Consider the following 21,110-nt stretch of genomic DNA (forward strand, 5'->3'; position numbering starts at 1 on the left):
CACCGGGTCAATGCCAAAGGGATACGGTGCTTTGAATACTCCAGTAACATTGGGATCCAAGCTCAGGAGCTGACTACGCTTAACTTCAGTGACCCTATTAGAGAGAAAAAAAATCAAACATTCAACTTATTATTTAACTGTGTGACTTAAACATGACCCTTGACAATCTTGCACTTTAATTATTTTACATTATACAGTCGGCCTTCCTTATCCACGGGGGATTGGTTCCGAGACCCCCCGCAGATATCAAAAAACGCGGATGCTCAAGTCCCTTATTTAACCTGGCTCAGGCGCAGTGGTCTTTAGGACCCAGTGGAACCCCAGACTTTATTTAACACGCTCAGTTCAGTGGACATTAGGACCCGGCGGTGCAGCTCTGAATCTGCAGTGATTCAGCTCTGAATCCGCAGTGTTTCTGTTCACGAAGATAATCACAATCACGATTGAAAATAAGGTGAAAGTAATAAAGTGATCAGAAAGAGGTGAAACGCCATCTGTAATCGGAAAAGCGTTAGGCTACAGTCAGTCAAAGACCGGAACAATTTTAATGGTGCATGTGAAAGGCCCTGCCCCAATGAAAGCTAAGCAACGCAGTGGTTTAATTATTGCAATATGCATGTTTCTTAAGAGTTTTATATGCATAGAAAGGTAAATAGGTACTATATACTAAGAAAAATGTTTGACTAACTGAACTAAATAATACCGGATGTACCTGTTTCGACGTCAAATCCGACTTAAAAGTCGGACTCAGGAATGGAACTCATTCATAACCCGGGGACTGCCTGTATTTTTAAGTCATTTCTAGATTACTTATAATACCTAATACAATGTAAATGCCATGTAAATAGTTGTTATAGTGTATTATTTAGGGAATAATGACAAGAAAAAAGTCTGTACATGCTCAAACGATGAGTGCTGGAGAGAGAACTTCCGGCTGTGGTTGGTTGAATCCACGCATGCGGAATCCGTGGATAAGGAGGGCCGACTGTATTTAAGCATAACTAACATACTGTGAGAACCACTTTACTGATCCATTTGTATATTATGGATGAATTGGTTCATAACACTGACCGGATAGTAATATGAAGAAAGCACTGCAACAGCTCTACTTCCTTAGGAGCCTACGGAGATTCAGCATGTCACCTAAAACTCTGACAAACTTCTATAGATGTGCAGCGGAGAGTATACTGACTGTCTGCATCATAACTAAGTATGGAAACACCAAGGTCCTTGAAGGGGAAATCCTACAAAAGGTAGTGTATTCAGCCCAGTTCATCACAGGTAAAGACCTCCCAACCACTGAGCACATCTACATGAAACATTGTTGCAGGAAAGCAGTATCCATCAGAGACCCCCACCACCCAGGGCATGCTCTTTTCTCGCTACTGCCATCAGGAAGATGGTACAAGGACATCAGGACCCACACCTCCGAGTTCAGGAACAGTTATTAACCCCACATCTCGCAAGAGGAGCATCCCACTATTGTGCCTGGCATCTCTACTTCCCTAACTAAGCAAGAAAATGAATCTCAGGGTTGTATATGGTGAAGCAGACTGCGGTAGACATCAAGTCTGTGCATATAGTTAAGGCGGAAGTTGATCATTTCCTGATCGGTCAGGGTGGGGATATGGCTAGAAGGCAGGTGTATGGGGTGAGTGGGATCCAGGATCAGCCATGATGGAATGGCAGAGCAGACTCGATGGGCTGAATGGCCTAATTCTGCTCCTATGTCATATGGTCTTATAGGCATACGCGTACTTTAATACATTTACTTTAAACTTTTGAACCAAAGGAGGCTAAGGTTTTAATTAGGTTGGAGAGAGAACCCTGGCAGAGAAACTGGGGTTGCTACTGGTGTGGGGTTCATGCAAGGGCTGTTCCCACAGAGAAACTCGCTGTTGTGCACTGTGGTTTGCCCTCAGGAACTCCTTAGCCAGTTTATGTCAAAGCATTTACCTGGAACTACTGAACAGGCATCTCCCAGCAGGAATCAAGCTCCGATTTTTACGCTACCTCACTGCCAAGGAAATCATTAAATTCAGCTCAGACAATTCTCCCCAGGCCCACACTCTCATCGTCTCTTCACCACTTAAACTTTGGCTAATTACAGGCTAATTAGCCTGGCAAGTAGGAAGTCTAGGGCTGTAGGAGGAAGTGGAAGCATCCAATGGAAATCCACATTGTTACAAGGAGAAATGTGCAAACTCCACACAGGCAGCTCTGGAGATCCAAAGTGAACTGGGGTTGCTGGAGCTATAACACAGGTGGACTCCGCACTCCCACTCAGACCGCACATCACCTAAAGCCAATGCAGCTTGTATCTCAGGGTCACTGACCAGTCAATCCAGCAAGGCCACTTAGAATATCACAGAGCACCGCAGCACAGAAACAGACCCTTTGGCCCATCTAGTATATGCAAGCCTGGCCTTCTGCCTAGTCTAGTCCACCTACACCCAGACCACATACTGGCCAGCTGGAGCCTCTCCTTCACTGCACAACTAACTCACCTTTAGAATCATAAAGTCGGAGAAAAGTACAGCATACAAACAGACCCTTTAGCCCATCTAGTATGCACTGAACCATTTAAACTAATCCGATCGACCTGCACTGGGTGTGTGCTTCACGGTGTTCCATGAAACACATGCTGAAAGGAACATCTGTGTTTTGACTTTTTAAAGAATACTTTGTACTACGACAGTGTGTCACAGAAACAGGCCTCGTACCCCATCTAGTCTGAGCCAAACCATTTAAACTTCCTAGTGCAACTTTCCTGCCCTGGGGCCATAGTCCTCCATACCCCTACCCCTCTATGACCCTCTGAGTGAAGAAGTTTCCCCTTAAACTCCTCACTTTTCACCCTTAACCCATGACCTCTGGTTGTAGTCCCACCCAACCTCAGTGGAAAAAGCCTGCTTGCATTTATCCTATCTATCCCCCTCAGTTTAATATACCTCTATCAAATCTTCCCTCAATATTCCATGTTCCAAGGAACAAAGTCCTGAGCTATTCAATCTTACACACGGTATAGAGACATTCGAGTGACTAGTAGATCCAGACAGTGTACATACATCCTACTTTCATTTATAAACATGTTCTTGACACTCCATCCGGACCCAAATACATTCAAGGACTTTGAAAAGCAGTCGTTGTAGATAAGGCCGGTGTACAAAGTAAATATTCCCATCATCAGGATGATGTAACGACCATCAAAAAATGTGTTCCAGATCTGTTAACGACAGAAACAAGTTAGACAGTCTAGTCAAGTTTACTGTCATTTAACTATATACATGTATATAACATATATAATGATAATGTATATGGAAACAAGAGAACATTCCTCCAAACCAGGGTGCAAAGCACACTTCTGTCTAGTGGTGTGCCACAGTGAATGATGCTGGATCTGTTGTTGTTTGTCATCTATATCAATGATCTGGATAATAATGTGCTTAAGAGGATCACCAAGTTTGCAGATGACGCCAGGTTAGGGGCTGTAGTGGACAGTCAGGAAGGCTATCATGATCTGGGATCTGGGCCAGATGGAAAAACAGGCTGAAAAATGGCAGATGGAATTTAATGCAGACAAGTGGAAGGTTTTGCACTTCAGCAGGAACAACCACGGTAGGTCTTACACAGTGAATGGTAGAACAAAGGGATCTGGGAATACAGGTCCCTAATTCATTGAAGATGGCATCACATATAGATAGGGTCATAGTGAAAGCTTTTGTCACATTGGCCTTCATATATCAAGGTATTAAGTGCAGGAGATGGGATATTATGTTGAAATTATATAAGATCTTGGTGACGTTGTGAAAGTGTGGAAGGGCTGCCAGCACAAGTGGTGTATACGAGCTCAGTGAAGTTCGGATCGGTACATGGATGGTAGGGATATGGAGGGCTATGTTCCCAGTGCAGGTCGATGGGACTAGGCAGTTTAAATGGTTTGGCACAGACTAAATGGGGCACAAGGCCTGTTTCTGTGGCTCTATGTCAAAACACAAAGTGCTCTTCTTTATGTTAGGCTCTCAGTACCAGTAACCATGGTGTTAACTGTTCAGGCTAACAAAATGGCTTCTCTGTATTGTTATAATGAAATAGCTTCTCTGTAATGTTACTTTAATGCTGTAATGGGTTTCTGTAGCTGGAATGTTTGAGCTATAACTGCAGTTAAGGGGGGAAACTAACCAATGGAGAATGTTATGCTATCTTGTAGGTGTGAGCTGAGCTGGAGTTCGTGGTCTTTTTCGGGAGGCGAGCGAGGAGGACGGATGTGTGAGGAGCGGACAGCGGTTCCAGGGCGGCGGATACCGGGCGTCGGCGGTTCGGACGGTGGCCGAAGGCTCAGGAGGTCGTTGTGGATGGAACCGGAGGAGTGAGCTCCAATGTATTAAAATATTATGCGCACAAACTGATAAACTTACTGATTTGGCACCTTTAGGTTATCTGTTTCTACTAACCCATCACCAGGAAATAACTAAGAAATAACTATAAAGTTGCAATTATTTACTTACCTTTGGTGTATTGTCTGATATTTGTGTTGCGAGCGTGTAAAGGGGAGGGCATACACCGTATTTACACCAAAGTATCGCACTATTGGCGGGGCGACGGCGGTTCACCCTAGGTGAAAGGGGGTAAATTGGGGCAACAGAGGCTACATTTGAAAGTCAAAACATTCCATTCAGGATGTGTTTCATGGAACACCAGCCCTCTGGGCGGGAGAGACAGTGAAGATAGTGTGGGCATTGGCAGAGTGAGTGGCACGCGGGGATGAATTCACAGCAGAACTGAGAAAGGCTGATTGAATAGATGGACGTGCATTGCATCGAACTGGTCCCCGTGTCTCACCTCATTCCTCGTCCGCCTCAGTTTCGGGCTGTTTTCGAAAAGCACCATCCACAGTGCAAACACTGTCATAATCAAACCGTGTCCAAAGTCGCCAAACATCACCGCAAACAGGAAAGGGAAGGTGACAATGGTGTAAGGGCCTAATGACAAGCAAAAATATTATTGTTGCTGCTTTTATAACAAGCAGTAACTAGTCACACAAACAAATTCAATATAATTTACAGGATAGATTCAGAATCTTACAGCACAGATACAAGCCATTACAGCCCATCTCATCCCATCTGCACAAATCCCATTTACCCACGAGGCCAGTATCCCTCAACACCTTTCTCGTCCAAGATCCTGTCCTTTTAAACATCGTAAATGTGTAATAAAGTACCTGATTATGTATGAGATATTCCTGTAACTCTACACTCAATTGAGAGATCCCCAAGGCCACTGCACTGAACAACAGTGTGGTAAGCAGCCATGTGTTCTTGCTGGCGCACTGTGCACACAGTAACCTCCTGCTACCCTTCCATCCTTGGTCCCTGTAACTATCTCACATTCTCCTCATGCATCTATAGAGCATCAGTACTAGGAATGCCAGACTGAGCAACAGCTTCTTCCCTCATGACTGGAGACTAATCAATACCCTGCCACCACCAAGGTTTAGACACAAGGGCAGTGAGCTGTTTACCTGTGCAACACATGCACTACATACATTTTGATTATATTTAGTTAACTTATTTATGGTTATATTTTGGTTTATGTGCTGGATATGAAATACGCTTTATGGGTTCACCATGGTCCGAAAGAACATTGCTTCATTTGGTTGTATATATGTAGAGGCAGGTGACAATAAACTTGATCTAGCTACTCCCACGGAGTGGGGTAAAATTCCCTCCCCAATTCACCCGAACTCCCACTTTAATGAAATACATTCCTCAGCTCTCTACAAGTGTAAACACTGACAGCGACTCTGTAAACACCATTTACACTCGTAAAGGTCTGCATTAGATCCTGCACAAGGTCCAGGCAAAAGGCTGCTGTTCAAACCTCCCTCTCGGTTCTGGGAAAAAAACTGCAAGGTTTACAAAGTTTTGAGATATCAATAGGTAGAGCGACGAGTCACATGCACGTACCCGGGTTCACCTCCTGGTAGTTTCCAACTCCATATGCGTCCACGATATTTTGAAATCCCGAAGTGAATTTATTTGTGCGGATGAGCGTCGGAGGCGTGTCCGTTGTGGGGATCCGGTTTACAAACGATGGGACAGTGGCACTGCTTTTCCTCTGGGAAGGGCGGGCCACAAAACAATTTGTCAACCATAAACAGTAGGGCAAGGGCAGGCACCACATCACAGCGAGAGTGGAGGAGTGAGACAGCAGGTGGGTAGAAATGAGAGGGATAGGAAACACTGTTTTACACAAGGGAAATTGCATCCATTACAGCAATCTGGAAAGAGTTAAAAACTGAATGACACTCACAGATCCTTCTTCCAAAGCGTGGCGAACTTTGGACAGATCAGCCACTGGGCACCAGACCTCAGCAATCAGACACTTATTGGTGACATCGAAACTGCACAGATTCAGAATGTGGTAGATGGCCTTCATTTTTTTCACCTGCACAAGCCAGGTGTGGATGGACTCTGACGCCTTCAGTAAAACCTGCTGCAGATACTCCTCAGTTCTACATAATACCTGAGGAAACAGGTGAAAGGAGTAAATGTTAATATTTCCACAGACAACTTTCTCCTCCTGCAAATAAATATTCCTCACTTCTGTGCGGATTGGTGATAGATCGCTTCCTCACTGATGAATTGAACTGAATTGAATTAAATTGACTATTACTTACATCATATACATGAGGAGTAAAAAATCTTTTATGTTACATCTCCGTCTAAATGTGCAATGTGTAGCCATCTATAAATTTGATAAAGATACAGCCATTGTCGGCACAATCTCAGATGGAGACAAGAGGGAGTACAGGAGAGAGATCTACCAGCTAGTGGAGTGGTGTCCCGCAACAACCTGGCACTCAACGTCAGTAAGACGAAAGAGCTGATTGTGGACTTCAGGAAGGGTAAGTCAAGGGAACACGAACCATTCCGCAGAGGGATCAGAAGTGGAGAGAGTGATAAGTTTCAAGTTCCTGGGTGACAGGATCACTGAGGATCTAACCTGGTCCCAACATATTGATGCAGCTACAGGGCAAGACAGTGGCTATATTTCATTAAGCGTTTGAGGAGATTTGGTTTTTCACCTCAGCACTCAAAAACTTTGACAGATGTACTGTGGAGAGCATTCTGACAGGCTGCATCACCATCTGGTAATGGGGGGGTGGGGGCGCTACTGCACAGGAGCAAAAGAAACTACAGAAAGTTGTAAAATTAATCAGCTCTATCTTGGGTATGAGCTTCGGTAGCATTAAAGACATCTTCAAAGAGCCAACTCAGAAAGCCAACATCCATTATTAAGGACCCCCATCACCTAGGACATGCCCTCTTCTCATTGTTACCGTCAGGAAGGAGGGACAGAAGCCTGAAGGCACACACTCAGCGATTTAGGAACAGCTTCTTCCCCTCCGCCATATGATTCCTAAATGAACATTGAACCAATGGACACTGCCACACTATTTTTTATATTATTTATATTATATTATTCCTGTTTTTACACTATTTTAATCTAACTATTTAAATAAATAAATACTTAATGAAATTGATTTACTTATTTATGTATTTTTTTCTTTCTATGTTATCGTGTAATACATTGTACTGTTGCTAAATTAACAAATTTCACAACACATCCTGGTGGTAATAAACTTGATTCTGATTCTAATATCTGAGTAAATGGAGCAAAGGGGCTAATGTTAATATTCCCAAAGGCAATCTCCTTTTCCTGTAAATAAATAATCAGATAAAGATGCAGCAGGTCTCGGTGTCAAGCTCGAAGTGGCAAGGCTAGTGACCCTGCTCACACGATGTACGTTATTCCTCACATTGTGGAGAGGGGGCAGTGCCCAGGGAACACCACACTGTCACTGGGTTACACCATCAATGGCACCCCAGAAAATCCACAATCTTCATACTGGAAGCAATGCCAACTAGAGGGAGGGAGGGAAAGCTTGGCACCAATAGAAGGTGGAGGGGAGGGGGAGCACCAAGGTGGGGAGAGGAGTTCAGAGGGAGTCAGTGGAGCCCAGCAGCAGAGGAGGAGGGAGCGTGGGAGCATCAAGAGAGGCCGGCATGACTGGGAGGAAGGATGTGCTGAGAGTGCCTAGTAACAGAGGAGGACATAGCAACCAGGGCACCCAGCAGCACAAGAGGGTGGGAGCATGCTCTCTTCTCATTACTACCATCAGGAAGGAGTGTGAAGACCCACACTCAATGACTCAGGAGCATCTTCAAAACCTCTGTCATCACATTTCCAAAAACTCGTTTAGACAAGGTGTCAAAGGTTACGGGGGATAAGGCAAGAGAATAGGGTTGAGAGGAATAATAAATCAGGCATAATGGACTGGCAGAGGAGACTTAGTGCGCTGAATGGCCTAATTCTGCTATGTCTTGTGGCCCACGAACATGACCTCGTTACTGTTTTATTTTCCTGCAATACTTATTTTGTAACTTAAAGTATTTGTACTGCTGCTGCAGCCAACAACAAATTTCACACCATCAGACAGCAATGATAAAGCTGTTTCTGAGAGAGCTCAGCACAGGGGGTGTCAGCACATGCCAGCTGCCTGCACCATTCTTTCTTTCACATTACTGGGGGTTACAGCATGCTCCCCAAACAGCACATTACAAGATTGTTTAATGTCATTTCCTGCAAACAGTGTAAAGGAGAATGAAATCATTGTTACTCCAGGTCTGAGGCAGCAAAAAAAACACACAATAAAGAACCCAGTAATAAAAAGCACAGTAAATATAAATACACAAGATAGCTTATTGATTGTATGTCCATAAAGTGATGCTAGGCACAGGAGTGTCTGTATATAATGTGCCTGTCAGGAAATGATAAAAGTTCATTAATAATTTAATAGATGTTTATTGCACAGCTATAACAGTGAATATTTTAATGGATATTTTGTGGTTTGTCACCAAGCAGAAGCCAACAGCCAGCTCAAGCAGGCTGAGACGTGGAACTCACCGTGTGGAGGTCTTGGATTCGTGTGTTGAGGCCAGCCACAATGTCCATCCTCTCCTGGTTCGTGTTTGGATAGGGATAGACGTGGCAGTGATAACTACAAGTAATTGCACTGGATTAACAGCCATGTTTATATACACACAAACACACCCACACAGGACTAACACACAACGAGAGGTACAGTAGCAAAGTTACTGGACTAACATGTGAAGGTCTTCCCATTGTAACCACAGAGCTGGATGATGAAGGCAGGACAGTGGATGCTGTCTGCTTGGGCTTTAGTAAGGCCTTCGACAAGGTCCCACATATTAGACTGCTTTGGAAGGCTGGATCCCATAGAATATGGACAGTTAGTCAGGCGGGTTCAAAATTGTCCGAGAGGTACTGTAGATAGAGAGTGATTGAAGGTGGTTTCTTGGGATGGAAGCCAGTGAGTAGACATAGAAACCCTACAGCACAATACAACACTGTGCCAAACATGCCTCTACCTTAGAACTACCTGGGCTTTACCCATAGTCTTCTATTTTTCTAAGTCCATGTAGCCATCCAGGAGTCTCTTAAAAGACCCTATCTTTTCCGCCTCCATCACCGGTAGCCCATTCCGTGCACTCACCACTCTCTGCGTAAAAAAAAACTTACCCCTGATATCTCCCCTGTACCTACTTCCAAGCACCAAGACTATACCCTCTCATGCTAGCCATTTCAGCCCTGGGGAAAAGCCTCTGGCTATCCACACGATCAATACCTCTCATTATCTTATACACCTCTATCAGGTCACCTCTCATCCTCCATCGCTCCAAGGAGAAAAGGCCAAGTTCACTCAACCTATTCTCATCAGGCATGCTCCCCAATCCAGGCAACATCCTTGTAAATCTCCTCTCCACCCTTTCTATGGTTTCGACATCCTCCCTGCAGTGAGGTGACCAGAACTGAGCACAGTACTCCAAGTGGGGTCTGACCAGGGTCCTATATAGCTGCAACATTACCTCTCGACTCTTAAACTCAATCCCACGGTTGATGAAGGCCAATGCACTGTATGCCTTCTTAACCACAGAGTCAACCTGCGCAGCAGCATGAATGCCCTATGGACTTGGACCCCAAGATCCCTCTGATCCTCCACACTGCCAAGAGTCTTACCATTAATACTATATTTTGTCATCATACTTGACCTACCAAAATTAACCACTTCACACTTATCTGGGTTGAAATCCATCTGTCACTTCTCAGCCCAGTTCTGCATCCTATCAATGTCACGTTGCAACCTCCACACTATCCACAACAGCCCCAACAGTAGTGAGTAGTGGGCTACCACAGGAGTCTGCCCTGGGGCCATCGTTATTGGTTATTTATATAAATGATCTGGATGTGAATGGACAAGCTTGGTCAGTATGTTTCTGGATGACTCAAAATTAGGAAGTGATTATTGTTCATCACAAGGGGATCTCGATCAGGGAAATGGGCTGAGGAATGGCAAATGGGTTTCATACAGATAAGTGTGAGGTGATGAACTTTGGAAAGTCAAACCATCATAGGACCCAATCGATGTTAGGGCAGCAGGAAGTACAATGCAACAGAGGAACGAGGGCAGAGTTTGTTGAAAGCAGTGTCACAGCTGGATAGTGTTATGAAAAAGGCATACAGCATACCAGACTTCATCAGCCAGGGCGCTGAGTATAGGAGCTGGGATATTACACTGCAGCTGCACAAGTCATTGGCAAGGCCACACGGGGTACCAAATGCAGCTTTGGTCACAGTTGTAGAAGAGACAAGGTTAAACTAGAAAGATTTATGAGGATGTTGACAGGATCAGAAGGCCTGAGTTACAGGGAGAGGTTGGCCAGGCTAAGTCTTTATTGCCTAGAATATAGAGAAACTTGAACAAACTTCTATACTGTAGATAGGTAGTGAAGATTGGCTGCATAACAGCCTGGTATGGAAACACTAATGCCCTTAATGGAAAATCTTACAAAAAATATAGTGGATGTGGCCCAGCCCATCACAGGTAAAGCCCTTCTCACCACTGAGTAGATCTACATGAAAAACTGTCACAGGAAAGTGACAGCCATCATCAGGGACCCCCACCATCCAAGTCATGCTCCCTTCTCACTGCTGCTGTCAGGGAGGTACAGGAGCCTCGGGACCTACAATACTGGTTCAAAGCAGTTAACCTTAACCTTTAGGCTCTTGAGCCAAAGGAGATAATTCACTCAACTTCATTTGCCCCATAATTGGAATGTCCCCACAACCTAAGGATGCACTTTGAACGACTCTTCATCTCATGTTCTCAATATTTATTGCTTATTTATTTATATTGTTGGTTCCTTGTTTTGTATTTGCATTTTGTTGTCTTCTGCATACTCTGATTGAACGCCCAAGTTGGTGCAGTCTTTCATTAATTATATTATGGTTATTATTCTATAGATTTATTAAGTATGCCCACAAGAAAATGAATCTCAGGGTTGTACGTGGTGACATATATGTACTTCGATAATGAACTTACTTTTAACTTCTTGAACTTTGAATGAGGGGGCAACGCTACAGAGGTACTTAAAATTATGAGAGGCCTAGATAGGTAAATGATAACAGTCTTTTCCCCAGTGTAGGGAAGTCCAAAATTAGAGGCATGGGTTTAGGGTGAAAGGCAACTGTATCACGCAGAAAGTGGTGAGTACAATGGATTTCAGTTAATTGGGCCGTCGGTTCATTGGGGCAGCCACTTATTTGGGACAATTCTTAAAGAATAAAATCTGATCAAGAAAATAGCCGGAATTCCCTTCATTTATTTGGGAAACTATGCCATTTAATTGAGGCAGGAAACTGAAGCTGAATATCTTCTAAATCGCGTCAGTTGCATGCACATCGTGTGGCCATTAGTCACCATACCTTGCTTAAAGTGAGAAGTCTTTAAAATAGCACCAGTTGTGTTTTCATGCTCAAAAAGCAGTGGATTTTTGTCACTGTTAGTTGGTGAGTAATAAACAGCAAGACAATTCAAAATTACTTTGCTCACTGCGGTTTCAAGCCTTCAGGCTTCGAGAGGCCAGAAACAGCCAGGACTGAAAATGAAACGATTTCACTGCTTCAACAAATTAGGAGCATTATCTGCAAAGTCTGATTCTGTCAGTACAAGTAACCCACTAGGATAAAGAATTCCAAAGACTCACCGTTTGTTGGAAGAAAGCAAAAACTCTTTTCATTTTCACCCTCAAGTGCTGATCCTTTGTTCCAGAGATCCCAACAAGTGAAAGCATCATCCCTCCATCTAACCCACTGGATCCCATGAGAATGCTTGAGTTAGATAATCTAACAATCTTCACACCTCTAAGACATGGTCCCATTCTACTGAACTTCTCCTCACAGAACAAACAAAAAGTACCCAAAATCAGAAGGGGACTGGATGCAAAGACAGAGAAAATATACATGGCAATGGGAAAAAAAAACAGAACCCAATTGCAACAGCCATCCAACCAAATCTGAGAATGCCAGGAAAAAGGTTAGTCTCTTACCAATCACATATCTTCTTCACCTTGTGGCCAATTTGCTCACCCCAGTATGACACTAAAAATACGACACATTTCACATTCTCGCCCTAAATGTGAAAACACAGATTAAATCGGAGTGTGAGAAAGAGCAAGGGAGTAACGAGAGACTGAGAGCAAATACCACAATACTCACCGAGTCTGGATCTTCGAGAGGAACGTCTAACTCCTCATATGTCAGGATCGTATATCCCTTGCAAACTCGCCAAAGCATCCGCTCAAAAGGTCCAACCTTCCAAGGGTGAATCACTCCAGCTATGAACCTGCAGGAGAAATATTTCTACACCAGTTGGAAACACAGACAATTCACAGAAGGACTCAGCATCTCACTCACAGCGTCCTCTGTGAAAGGCAGTTTTTATTTATTTTGAGCTTGATCCTGATATGATTTGAACCTGTAAAGATGCATAATCCCACAGATCTAGAGAAAGGTTGACTAGGCTAAGGCTTTATTCTCTTGAGCACAGAAGATTGAAAAGAGATTTGATACAGATACACAAAATTATGAGGGGTATAGATAGGGTAAATGCAAACAGGCTTTTTCCACAGAGGTTGGATGAGGCTACAACTAGAGGCCATGGGTTAAGGGTGAAAGGCGAGTTGTTTAAGGGGAACATGAGGAGAAACTTCTTCACTCAGAGGGTAGTGCAAGTGTGGAACGAGCTGCCAGCACAACTGGTGGATGCAAGTTTGATTTCACCATTTAAGAGAAATTTGGATAGGTACATGGATGGGAGGAGTATAGAGGGCTGTGGTCCAATAGGACTAGACATATTGTGGTATGGCACAGATTAGATGGGCCAAAGAGCCCATTTCTGTGCTGTAGTTTTCTACGACTCTAAGACACCAACAGGATGAGCACTTCAAAAGCAACAAAACTGGGCTTAATGGTCTGAAATCTGCTTGATGAAATGCTGTGCTTCATAGCAAGTTGCATACCTCCAGCATTCCAATTCACCTCTGTGATTTGAGCTGAGCCTTGCTGCGTAAACGCAAGGTGGGAGTCACAGTCGAGTTGTTCTCATGAGAACAACTATGTGCTACGTACGTGCTAGCAGGTGAGGGTGTGTTCCTTCACAGCATCACAGGCACATAGCATCAGATAAGCAACATTCATAACAAAAACCAACTAATAACACAAATTATACAAAAGGTACACAATTAGAACAAAAAAAAAGCAAAATCCATATGCTGTAAAGTTGCACGAGAAAACAGCACCGTGAATGTTTCATAAGACCACAAGACCTAGGGGCCGATTCAGGCCATTTGGCCCATCGAATCTGCTCTGCCATTCCATCATTGCCAATTTACTATCCCTCTCAACCCCATTCTCCTGTCTATTCCCTGTAATCACTGATGCCCTGACTAATCAATAACCAATAAACCTCCGTTTCACATATACCCAATAATGTGGTCTCCACAAGTGCCCTTGGCAATGAATTCCACAGATTCACCATCCTCTGACTGAAGTTGTTCCTCCTCATCTCTGTTCTAAAGGGATGTCCCTCTATCCTGAGGCTGCCCTCTGGAGCACAATGTGATTCCGAGACGTGATCTGTACTGCTTCCATGTTGCACAACCGATTCGAGCCTAGAATCAGAGGCAAGGAGCATCAGAATGCTGCACCGGCAGAGGGAACTGCCACTGGGCACAAACCACAGTCACTTGGGGTAGAACCTCACCAACGGCAAAAGGGACTTCAAATGCTGGAGGGAGAGGGTCAGGATCATCATGAAAGATCCCACCCGCCCTGCTCATGGACTGTTTTTCCCACTCCCATCAGGGAGGAGGCTACACAGCATCCACACCAGGACCACCAGACTCAAAAACAGTTACTTTCCCCAAGCAGTGAGGCTGATCAACACCTCCACCCACTAACCCACCCCTTCACACCCCTAAACCACCACTACTTTATCATTTCCTGTACAGACACTCCTGGGCCTAGTATCACTTTATGGACATACAATTGATCTATGTATACAAGCTATCTTGTGTACTTATATTTATTATGTTTTTTTAATCACTACTTTGTATTCTTTATCTCATTTTTTTTGTACTGCATTAGCTCTGGAGTAATAATTATTTTGTTCGCCTTACACTTGTGTTCTGGAAATGACATTGAACTATCTTGAATCTACATCAGCATTCCTCCACCCCACCATCAGATGAATCATTATTCTACCACACTCTACACACTGGTCCTTTCTCGTATCTTATCCAGCTTTCCCCCGAAGTGAGCTACACCCCTTGCTATATCATATCCAATGTTGCGCTAAAGGACCTTTCAGACCGACAGAGTTGATGAGCCCAGCTCCTTACATACCCTAATTTAGCACCAAGTCGCTGCATGTTCGTATGATCCATCAGCGGTTCTTTGTCCAAGGAAGGGAACTCTTCATACTGAACATGGGACAAGAGATCAATCTGGCAAGAGAGAAGCAGCAGTTTCACAAACGGACAAAATGGCATCGGAAGAAAAAAACACAAATTGTTGGGCAGATTGTGTTTTCATCATGGGTTCCCCACACCCTCTGCTCCAAATATGAAGCATAGTCTGAACAAAGGATCTGCCCTCTTGTGCCCAGTCCACAGCGTATTCAAGCCTCTGTTCCTCTTTACCTCGTCAACAGTGGGCTCACCTTGTTTTATTGAAAAAGGCTTTATTCACAATTTACAAGAATAAACTGTCCAATAGCTTTTCATTCTTTACAGACATGGTCAATGCTTTCCGTACCGTTCTCCCACATGAACAGCACTGCTGCCCACTCATGTGGCACTCTGGGTGGTACACTAATGATGTCATGAGCCCTGTGTGCCTCTGTGGCTGCCGCAGAGCATTGGGCTTCAGGATTTCTCAAGCACCTGTATTTATTAATAGTTAGAGCCATTAAGCCAACGGGCTTTCCATCTGATCGTGTTAATTGTGATTGGTACGCGTTTCCCACATTCTACAATTATATAAAGGGGTCTCTCATTGTGCTCTGCAATTGGAATGCTCCGTGCATTTGTCTCACGGTGTCACTCAGTTGTGCCTATGATGCTCTGTTAGTATTGCTATGTATAACCTCTTGCTTCCATCTCACGGGGGAGTCTGCCATTGCTCCACACTTGGGTACAATCCTGCGAGCACACACCGTGACAAAGGACTACAATATTTGAAAAGCTAACTAACCCCCCCCCACCACTCCCTCTCCTGATAGTTCTACACAGAACCCCCCCCGTCAAATTGTAGTAAAGATGTGATCTACAAATTGCAATGGGAGTGAGAAAATGCATGCCAAAAGGGCAAAGTTACAATAGTCACAGGGAAATTCAATTTGCAGGTAGAAAATCTCTGGATCCTAAGAGAGAGGGTTTCTAGAATGCCTGTGAGATGATTTTTTAGAGCAACTTGCGGATGAGCCCGCGAGGGGATCAGCTATTCGGGACTAGGTGTTGTGCAATGGACCAGAATTGACAGCTTAAGGTAAAGGAACCCTTAGGGGCAAGTGAGCATAATATGATCAAATTCAACCTGAAATCTGAGAAAGAGAAGCTAAAGTCAGGTGTATCAGTAAAGAGGGAATTACAGACACGTGAGAGAGGAGTCGGCCAGAACTGACTGGAGAAGAAAACTGGCAGGGATGATGGCAGAACTGCAATGCCACAACTGTGACTAACAAAAGTCAAAGCCAACATAAAAGCAAAAGAGAGGGCAAATAATAGAGCAAAAATTCCTGAGAAGTTGAAGGATTGAGATACGATATGAAGATAGGTGGAGGGGCAGGTAGTTTTGAGGAAGTTGAGAGGCTACAGGAGGACGTAGACAGATTTGGAGAATGCACAAAGAAGTGGCAAATGGAATACAGTGTCAGGAAGTGTACGGTCATGCACTTTGGCAGAAGGAATGAAAGGTTAGACTATCTTCTAAATAGAGAAAAAATACAAAAAAACTAAGGCACAAAGGGACCTGGGAATCTTTCTGCAGGAGTCCCAAAAGGTTAATTTGCAGGTTGAGTCAGTGGTGAGGAAGGAATTTCTCATTCATTTCAAGAAGATTAAAATATAAAAGCAAGAATGTAATGTTGAGGATTTATAAATCACTGGAGAGCCTCATGGAGTAATATGAGCAGTTTTGGACCCTTTTTCTTAGAAACTGGACAGGGTTCAAAGGAGGTACATGAAAATGATTCCAGTATTAAACAGCTTGTTATTTGAATAGTGTCTGATGACTCTGGGCCTGTATTCACTGGAATTCAGGAGAATGAGAGGTGAACATTGAAAGGCCTTGATAGAGTGGATATAGAGAGAATGTTTCCTATGGTGGGATAGGATAAGACCAAAGGACACAGCCTCAGAATAGAGAGGGATCCTTTTAGAACAGACACGAGGAGGAATTTCTTTAGCCAGAGAGTGGTGAATCTGTGGAATTCTTTGCTACAGGCAGCAACAGACGCCAAGTCTTTATGTATATTTAAGGCAGAGGTTGATAGATTCTTGATTGGTCAGGGCATGAATGGATATGGGGGTTGGGGGGGGGGGGTTGAGGAGGCAGGAGATTGTTGCTAAAAGGAAAAATGGATCAGCCATGTTGAAATGGCAGAGCAGACTCAATGGGCCAAATGGCCTAATTCAGCTCCTATGTCTTATGGTCTATATATGTACTTTGATAATAAAATCTTTGAACTTTAACTGGTGTAACAATGTACAGTCCTAACACAAAATGCAAGTCAGTAACCCATTGCCATGATAGACAAAGAAACTATCAGAAAAATTCATGTTGTTTTCATTTCTGATAGTGCGTGTTTTTTTTAAATTTGTATTTATTCATTACTTAGAGGTCCCACACAGTAATAGGCCCCTCCAGCCTAACAAGCCCATGCCTGCCCTATTACATCACAGTGACTAATTGACCTACGAACCCGTATATCTTTGGAATGTGGAGGATGGTACAAACTCCTTACAGACAGAAGCAGGAGTTAAACCCTGATTTTACAGCATCCCACAGCTTACTAACCCTACCCTGAAACCGTACATCCTCAGAATGTGGGAGATCGCACAAACTCCTGACAAACAGAAATGGGAGTTAAAACTCCGATCTTACAGCATCCCACAACTTATTATCCCTACCCCTAATCCATAGGTCTTTGGAACGTGGGAAGAAATCACAGCCCTCGGAGGAAACGCATGTGGTCACAGGGAGATTGTACAAACTCCTTACAGACAACAGTGGGAACTAAACCACAATCTTACAGCGTGCCCGACAATTACAAATCCTACACCTAACACATACGTCTTTGGAACGTGGGAGGAAGCCGAAGCTTCCGGAGGAAACCCATGCGTCACAGGGAGATAGTACCTACTCCTTACAGAGTGTCAGAATAGATCCGGGATGCTGGCACCGTAACAGTGTTACGCTATTTGCTGTGCCACCCTACGTCAACACATGTCTCGAGTGTTTAACTTGCACTCACCTCCGAGGTTCTCTTCACAAAGTCCTGAGTCACTCGCAGCATGTGGTTATACTCCGTGAGCTCGAGAAAATTCCTCTTCAGAGTCTCCTTGTTTTTTGTCACCTCTCGCAGTTCTGCCTCCAACTGCTGCAGTTGTTCCTGAAACCAGAACAGACACACCATGAAGCAACGTCCCCACCCACCGGCCTCACGGCCATTACCCAGAACCATCTTCAACACCTCAGACCTTGGATCTGTTTCTATGACATTGAAGTTGTATAAAAAGATGCAAATTCTGTCATAAACGGTCCCAAGCCCGGCTGCAAGAGGAGGAGGGTTGGGCATGGAGCTAGCAACCCTGTCCCGTAAAAACCCAGAGCTACAGAAATGCCAACCATAGCTCCAAAAACCTCATCCCTGGGAGAGGAAGGATCTTCACTGAGAAAGACGTATGAAGTTGTGTGGTGAGAGTGGAAGCCAAAGGGCCAATCAACTTTCTATCGGCCCAGGATAGGGGGCTCTGGCAAGCTGCTGTTGCCAGTAGGGATGATAGGCTTCAGATAATGATCTTCTTATTCCGAAAAAGAAAAAGATGCAGGAAATTAGAAATAAAAAACACAAAACACATATTCAGTATGGTCAGAGAGCTGAACCACCAGCTCTACTTTTCCTCCCACAGATACAGTCTGATCTGCTGAATATTTCCAGCATTTATGTTTTGATTCTAACAATTGTCTCCCTGCACATTTTCCAGCAGATTGACACATCACCTCTTCGGCAAATAAAGGAGCTAGCGCACAGATACAGCAAGGAATCAGGAAAACAAACACAATGTTAGTCTTCACTGCAAAAATAATAAGTGGGAGGTCTCATTGCAACGGTATGCACGAACACACGAGTACCACGCAGAGTCCGAAAAAAAGATCTCAGCCAAAAACATCACCTGTTGATCCCCCTCCATGACCTGCTGTGTTTTTCCAGCAAATTGTGACTCTAAACTTTGTACAGTACAGGAGGGAAAGTGCACTTGTGTTGGTTGTAAGAGCAATCGAGGCAGAGCCTACTTTGCACTGATACAAATGGAGGTACTGTTTCACTGCTGATGGTCTCTGGCCCACCCCGTCTCTGAGGCAACGAGACAGTAACCTCAACATCCCGGGTGAAACGATTTCCTCACCAACCCTCGAAATCTTCTGCCAAACACTTCCAAGTCTGTGACTCTTTTGATACAGGTTCTCTGAGGGTCCTTTCAATTCTCGGCACCTCCACCATTTCACTCCACAGAAAACAAACCTCAAAAATTCTCAGCACTTCCACTCAGCCTATACTCCATAGAAAGCCCCAATGTCTACAATTATATATGGCAGACCTAAAATTTTCCAGTCTCCACAAATTCCTGAAATCTCCTCAGTAGTCTTCCAACACAATCATATTTTCCCTTCTGCTACAACTCTATGTTCAGCTATGGCCAAATGATCTCAGCCTGCCTGCATTATATTCTACACTACAGTAAATAAAGTATTTTTTGCATCTTTGAATGTCTCATTAACCTTTCCAGGCATTCTTAAATATTTGTGCATGTGTATTTCAAGTGCTCTCTATTCCTCTACGTATTCAATCTGTTTCTCAAACCCCCTCACAGGTATATTACCTCTTCAGTGAAAGGTGAAGGTTGCACAAAGATTGCACACAAGGAACAAGGAAGCAAATGGAATATTGGTCTTCACTGCAGGAGATTTTGTTGCCATGGTTTGCAAGAATGCACGAGGATCATGCGGAATCCTGGTTTCACCGCAGAGCCAGTGACCATAAGAACATAAGATGTAGGAGCAGAATTAGGCCATTTGGCCCATCAAGCCTGCCTTTCTGGTTCAATTCCCACCGCTGCTTGCAAGGAATTTTTATGTTCTCCCCGTGACCTTGTGGGTTTCATCCAGGTGCTCCAGTTTTCTCCCACAGTCCAAAGACATTCCAGTTGGTAGGTTAATTGGTTTTTGTAGGTTGTCCTGTGATTGGGCTAGGATTGCTGGCTGGTGAGGTCCAAGCTGCATGTCAATAACTAAATAGAAAAGGCAATGGAAATTTTGTAATTTTACATCAAACACAAGAAACAGGAGCTGTCAACTGTACCTTCAAGGTGGCTTTGCCAAAAAACATTCTCATTTTTACTATGTACTGTACCAGCAGTTATGGTCGAAATGACAATAAAAAAGTGACTTGACTAGACTTGTTAAAAACCACAGCTGATCCAATCTTGGCCTTAACACCACCTTCCAGGCATTTCTCCATTTCACTCGACATTGTAAATGTCTTCCATCTCCTTGTTGAATATATTTAATGACTTTATCTCATCTCTCTGGCCTCTTACCTTTTCTCTTCACCTACCCATCACCTCCCCAGTGCTCTCCCCTTTCCCTCATGATTCACTCTTCTCCCGTCCAAATCCTTCTTCAGCCATTTGCCTTTTGCACCCATCAACTCCCAGCTTCTTACTTCAACACCCCCCCCAACTACCACCCACATGGCTTCACCTTCTAACAACCCCTTCTCCTCCCCGCCTTCTTCTTACTCTAGTGCCTTCTCCCTTCCTTTCCAGTCGTGATGAAGGGTCTCACCCCAAAACATCGACTGTTTATTCATTTCCTTGGATGTGGCTTGACCTGCGAATTCCTCCAGCATTTCACGTGTGCTGTTCTCACAATCCGCCCTGATAGCTGCCCCCAGAAGCTCACTTCAATATTATCTCTCCTTCTCCTACACTCCAGCAAGAATGATTCCGGGATTGTAAGGCCTATCTCACAGAACATATGATGGCTCTGGGCCTCCACTCAGTGGAATTCAGAAGGAGGGAGGATCTCATCAAAACCTGTCGAATGTTGAAAGGTCTAGTAGATGTGGAGAAGATGTTTCCTATGGGGAGGAGTCTGACTGGAGGACACAGCCTCAGAATAGAGGGGCGTCCATTTAGAATGGAGATGAGGAGGAATTTCTTCAGCCAGAGAGTGGCAAATCTGTGGAATTTGTTGCCACAGGCACCTATGGAGGCCAAGTCCCTGGGTATATTTAAGGAAGAGTTGATAGATTCTAGATTAGTCAGGGCATGAAGGGATACGGGGAGAAGGCAGGAGGTTGCGGCTGAGGGGTGGTTGGTGGGGGGACATGATGAAATGGC

General features: G+C 44.1%; 1 protein-coding gene across 2 annotated transcripts in view; it reads right to left on the reverse strand.

Moving 5' to 3' along the window:
- Positions 1-21,110, reverse strand: part of LOC132407686 (V-type proton ATPase 116 kDa subunit a 2-like) — a 58,251-nt gene that overhangs the window by 19,883 nt on the left and 17,258 nt on the right. For both annotated transcript variants that reach the window (XM_059994532.1, XM_059994533.1), the window contains 10 exons: positions 17,960-18,097; positions 14,830-14,930; positions 12,643-12,769; positions 12,474-12,556; positions 8,971-9,064; positions 6,313-6,525; positions 5,967-6,117; positions 4,843-4,982; positions 3,069-3,226; positions 4-94 (listed from right to left, as the gene is read on the reverse strand). In XM_059994532.1, the coding sequence (XP_059850515.1) occupies positions 4-94; positions 3,069-3,226; positions 4,843-4,982; positions 5,967-6,117; positions 6,313-6,525; positions 8,971-9,064; positions 12,474-12,556; positions 12,643-12,769; positions 14,830-14,930; positions 17,960-18,097 (1,296 nt within the window). The remainder of the gene's footprint in view (positions 1-3; positions 95-3,068; positions 3,227-4,842; positions 4,983-5,966; positions 6,118-6,312; positions 6,526-8,970; positions 9,065-12,473; positions 12,557-12,642; positions 12,770-14,829; positions 14,931-17,959; positions 18,098-21,110) is intronic.

Source organism: Hypanus sabinus, chromosome 18 (assembly GCF_030144855.1).
Source record: "Hypanus sabinus isolate sHypSab1 chromosome 18, sHypSab1.hap1, whole genome shotgun sequence".
Classification (NCBI taxonomy): Eukaryota; Metazoa; Chordata; class Chondrichthyes; order Myliobatiformes; family Dasyatidae; genus Hypanus; species Hypanus sabinus.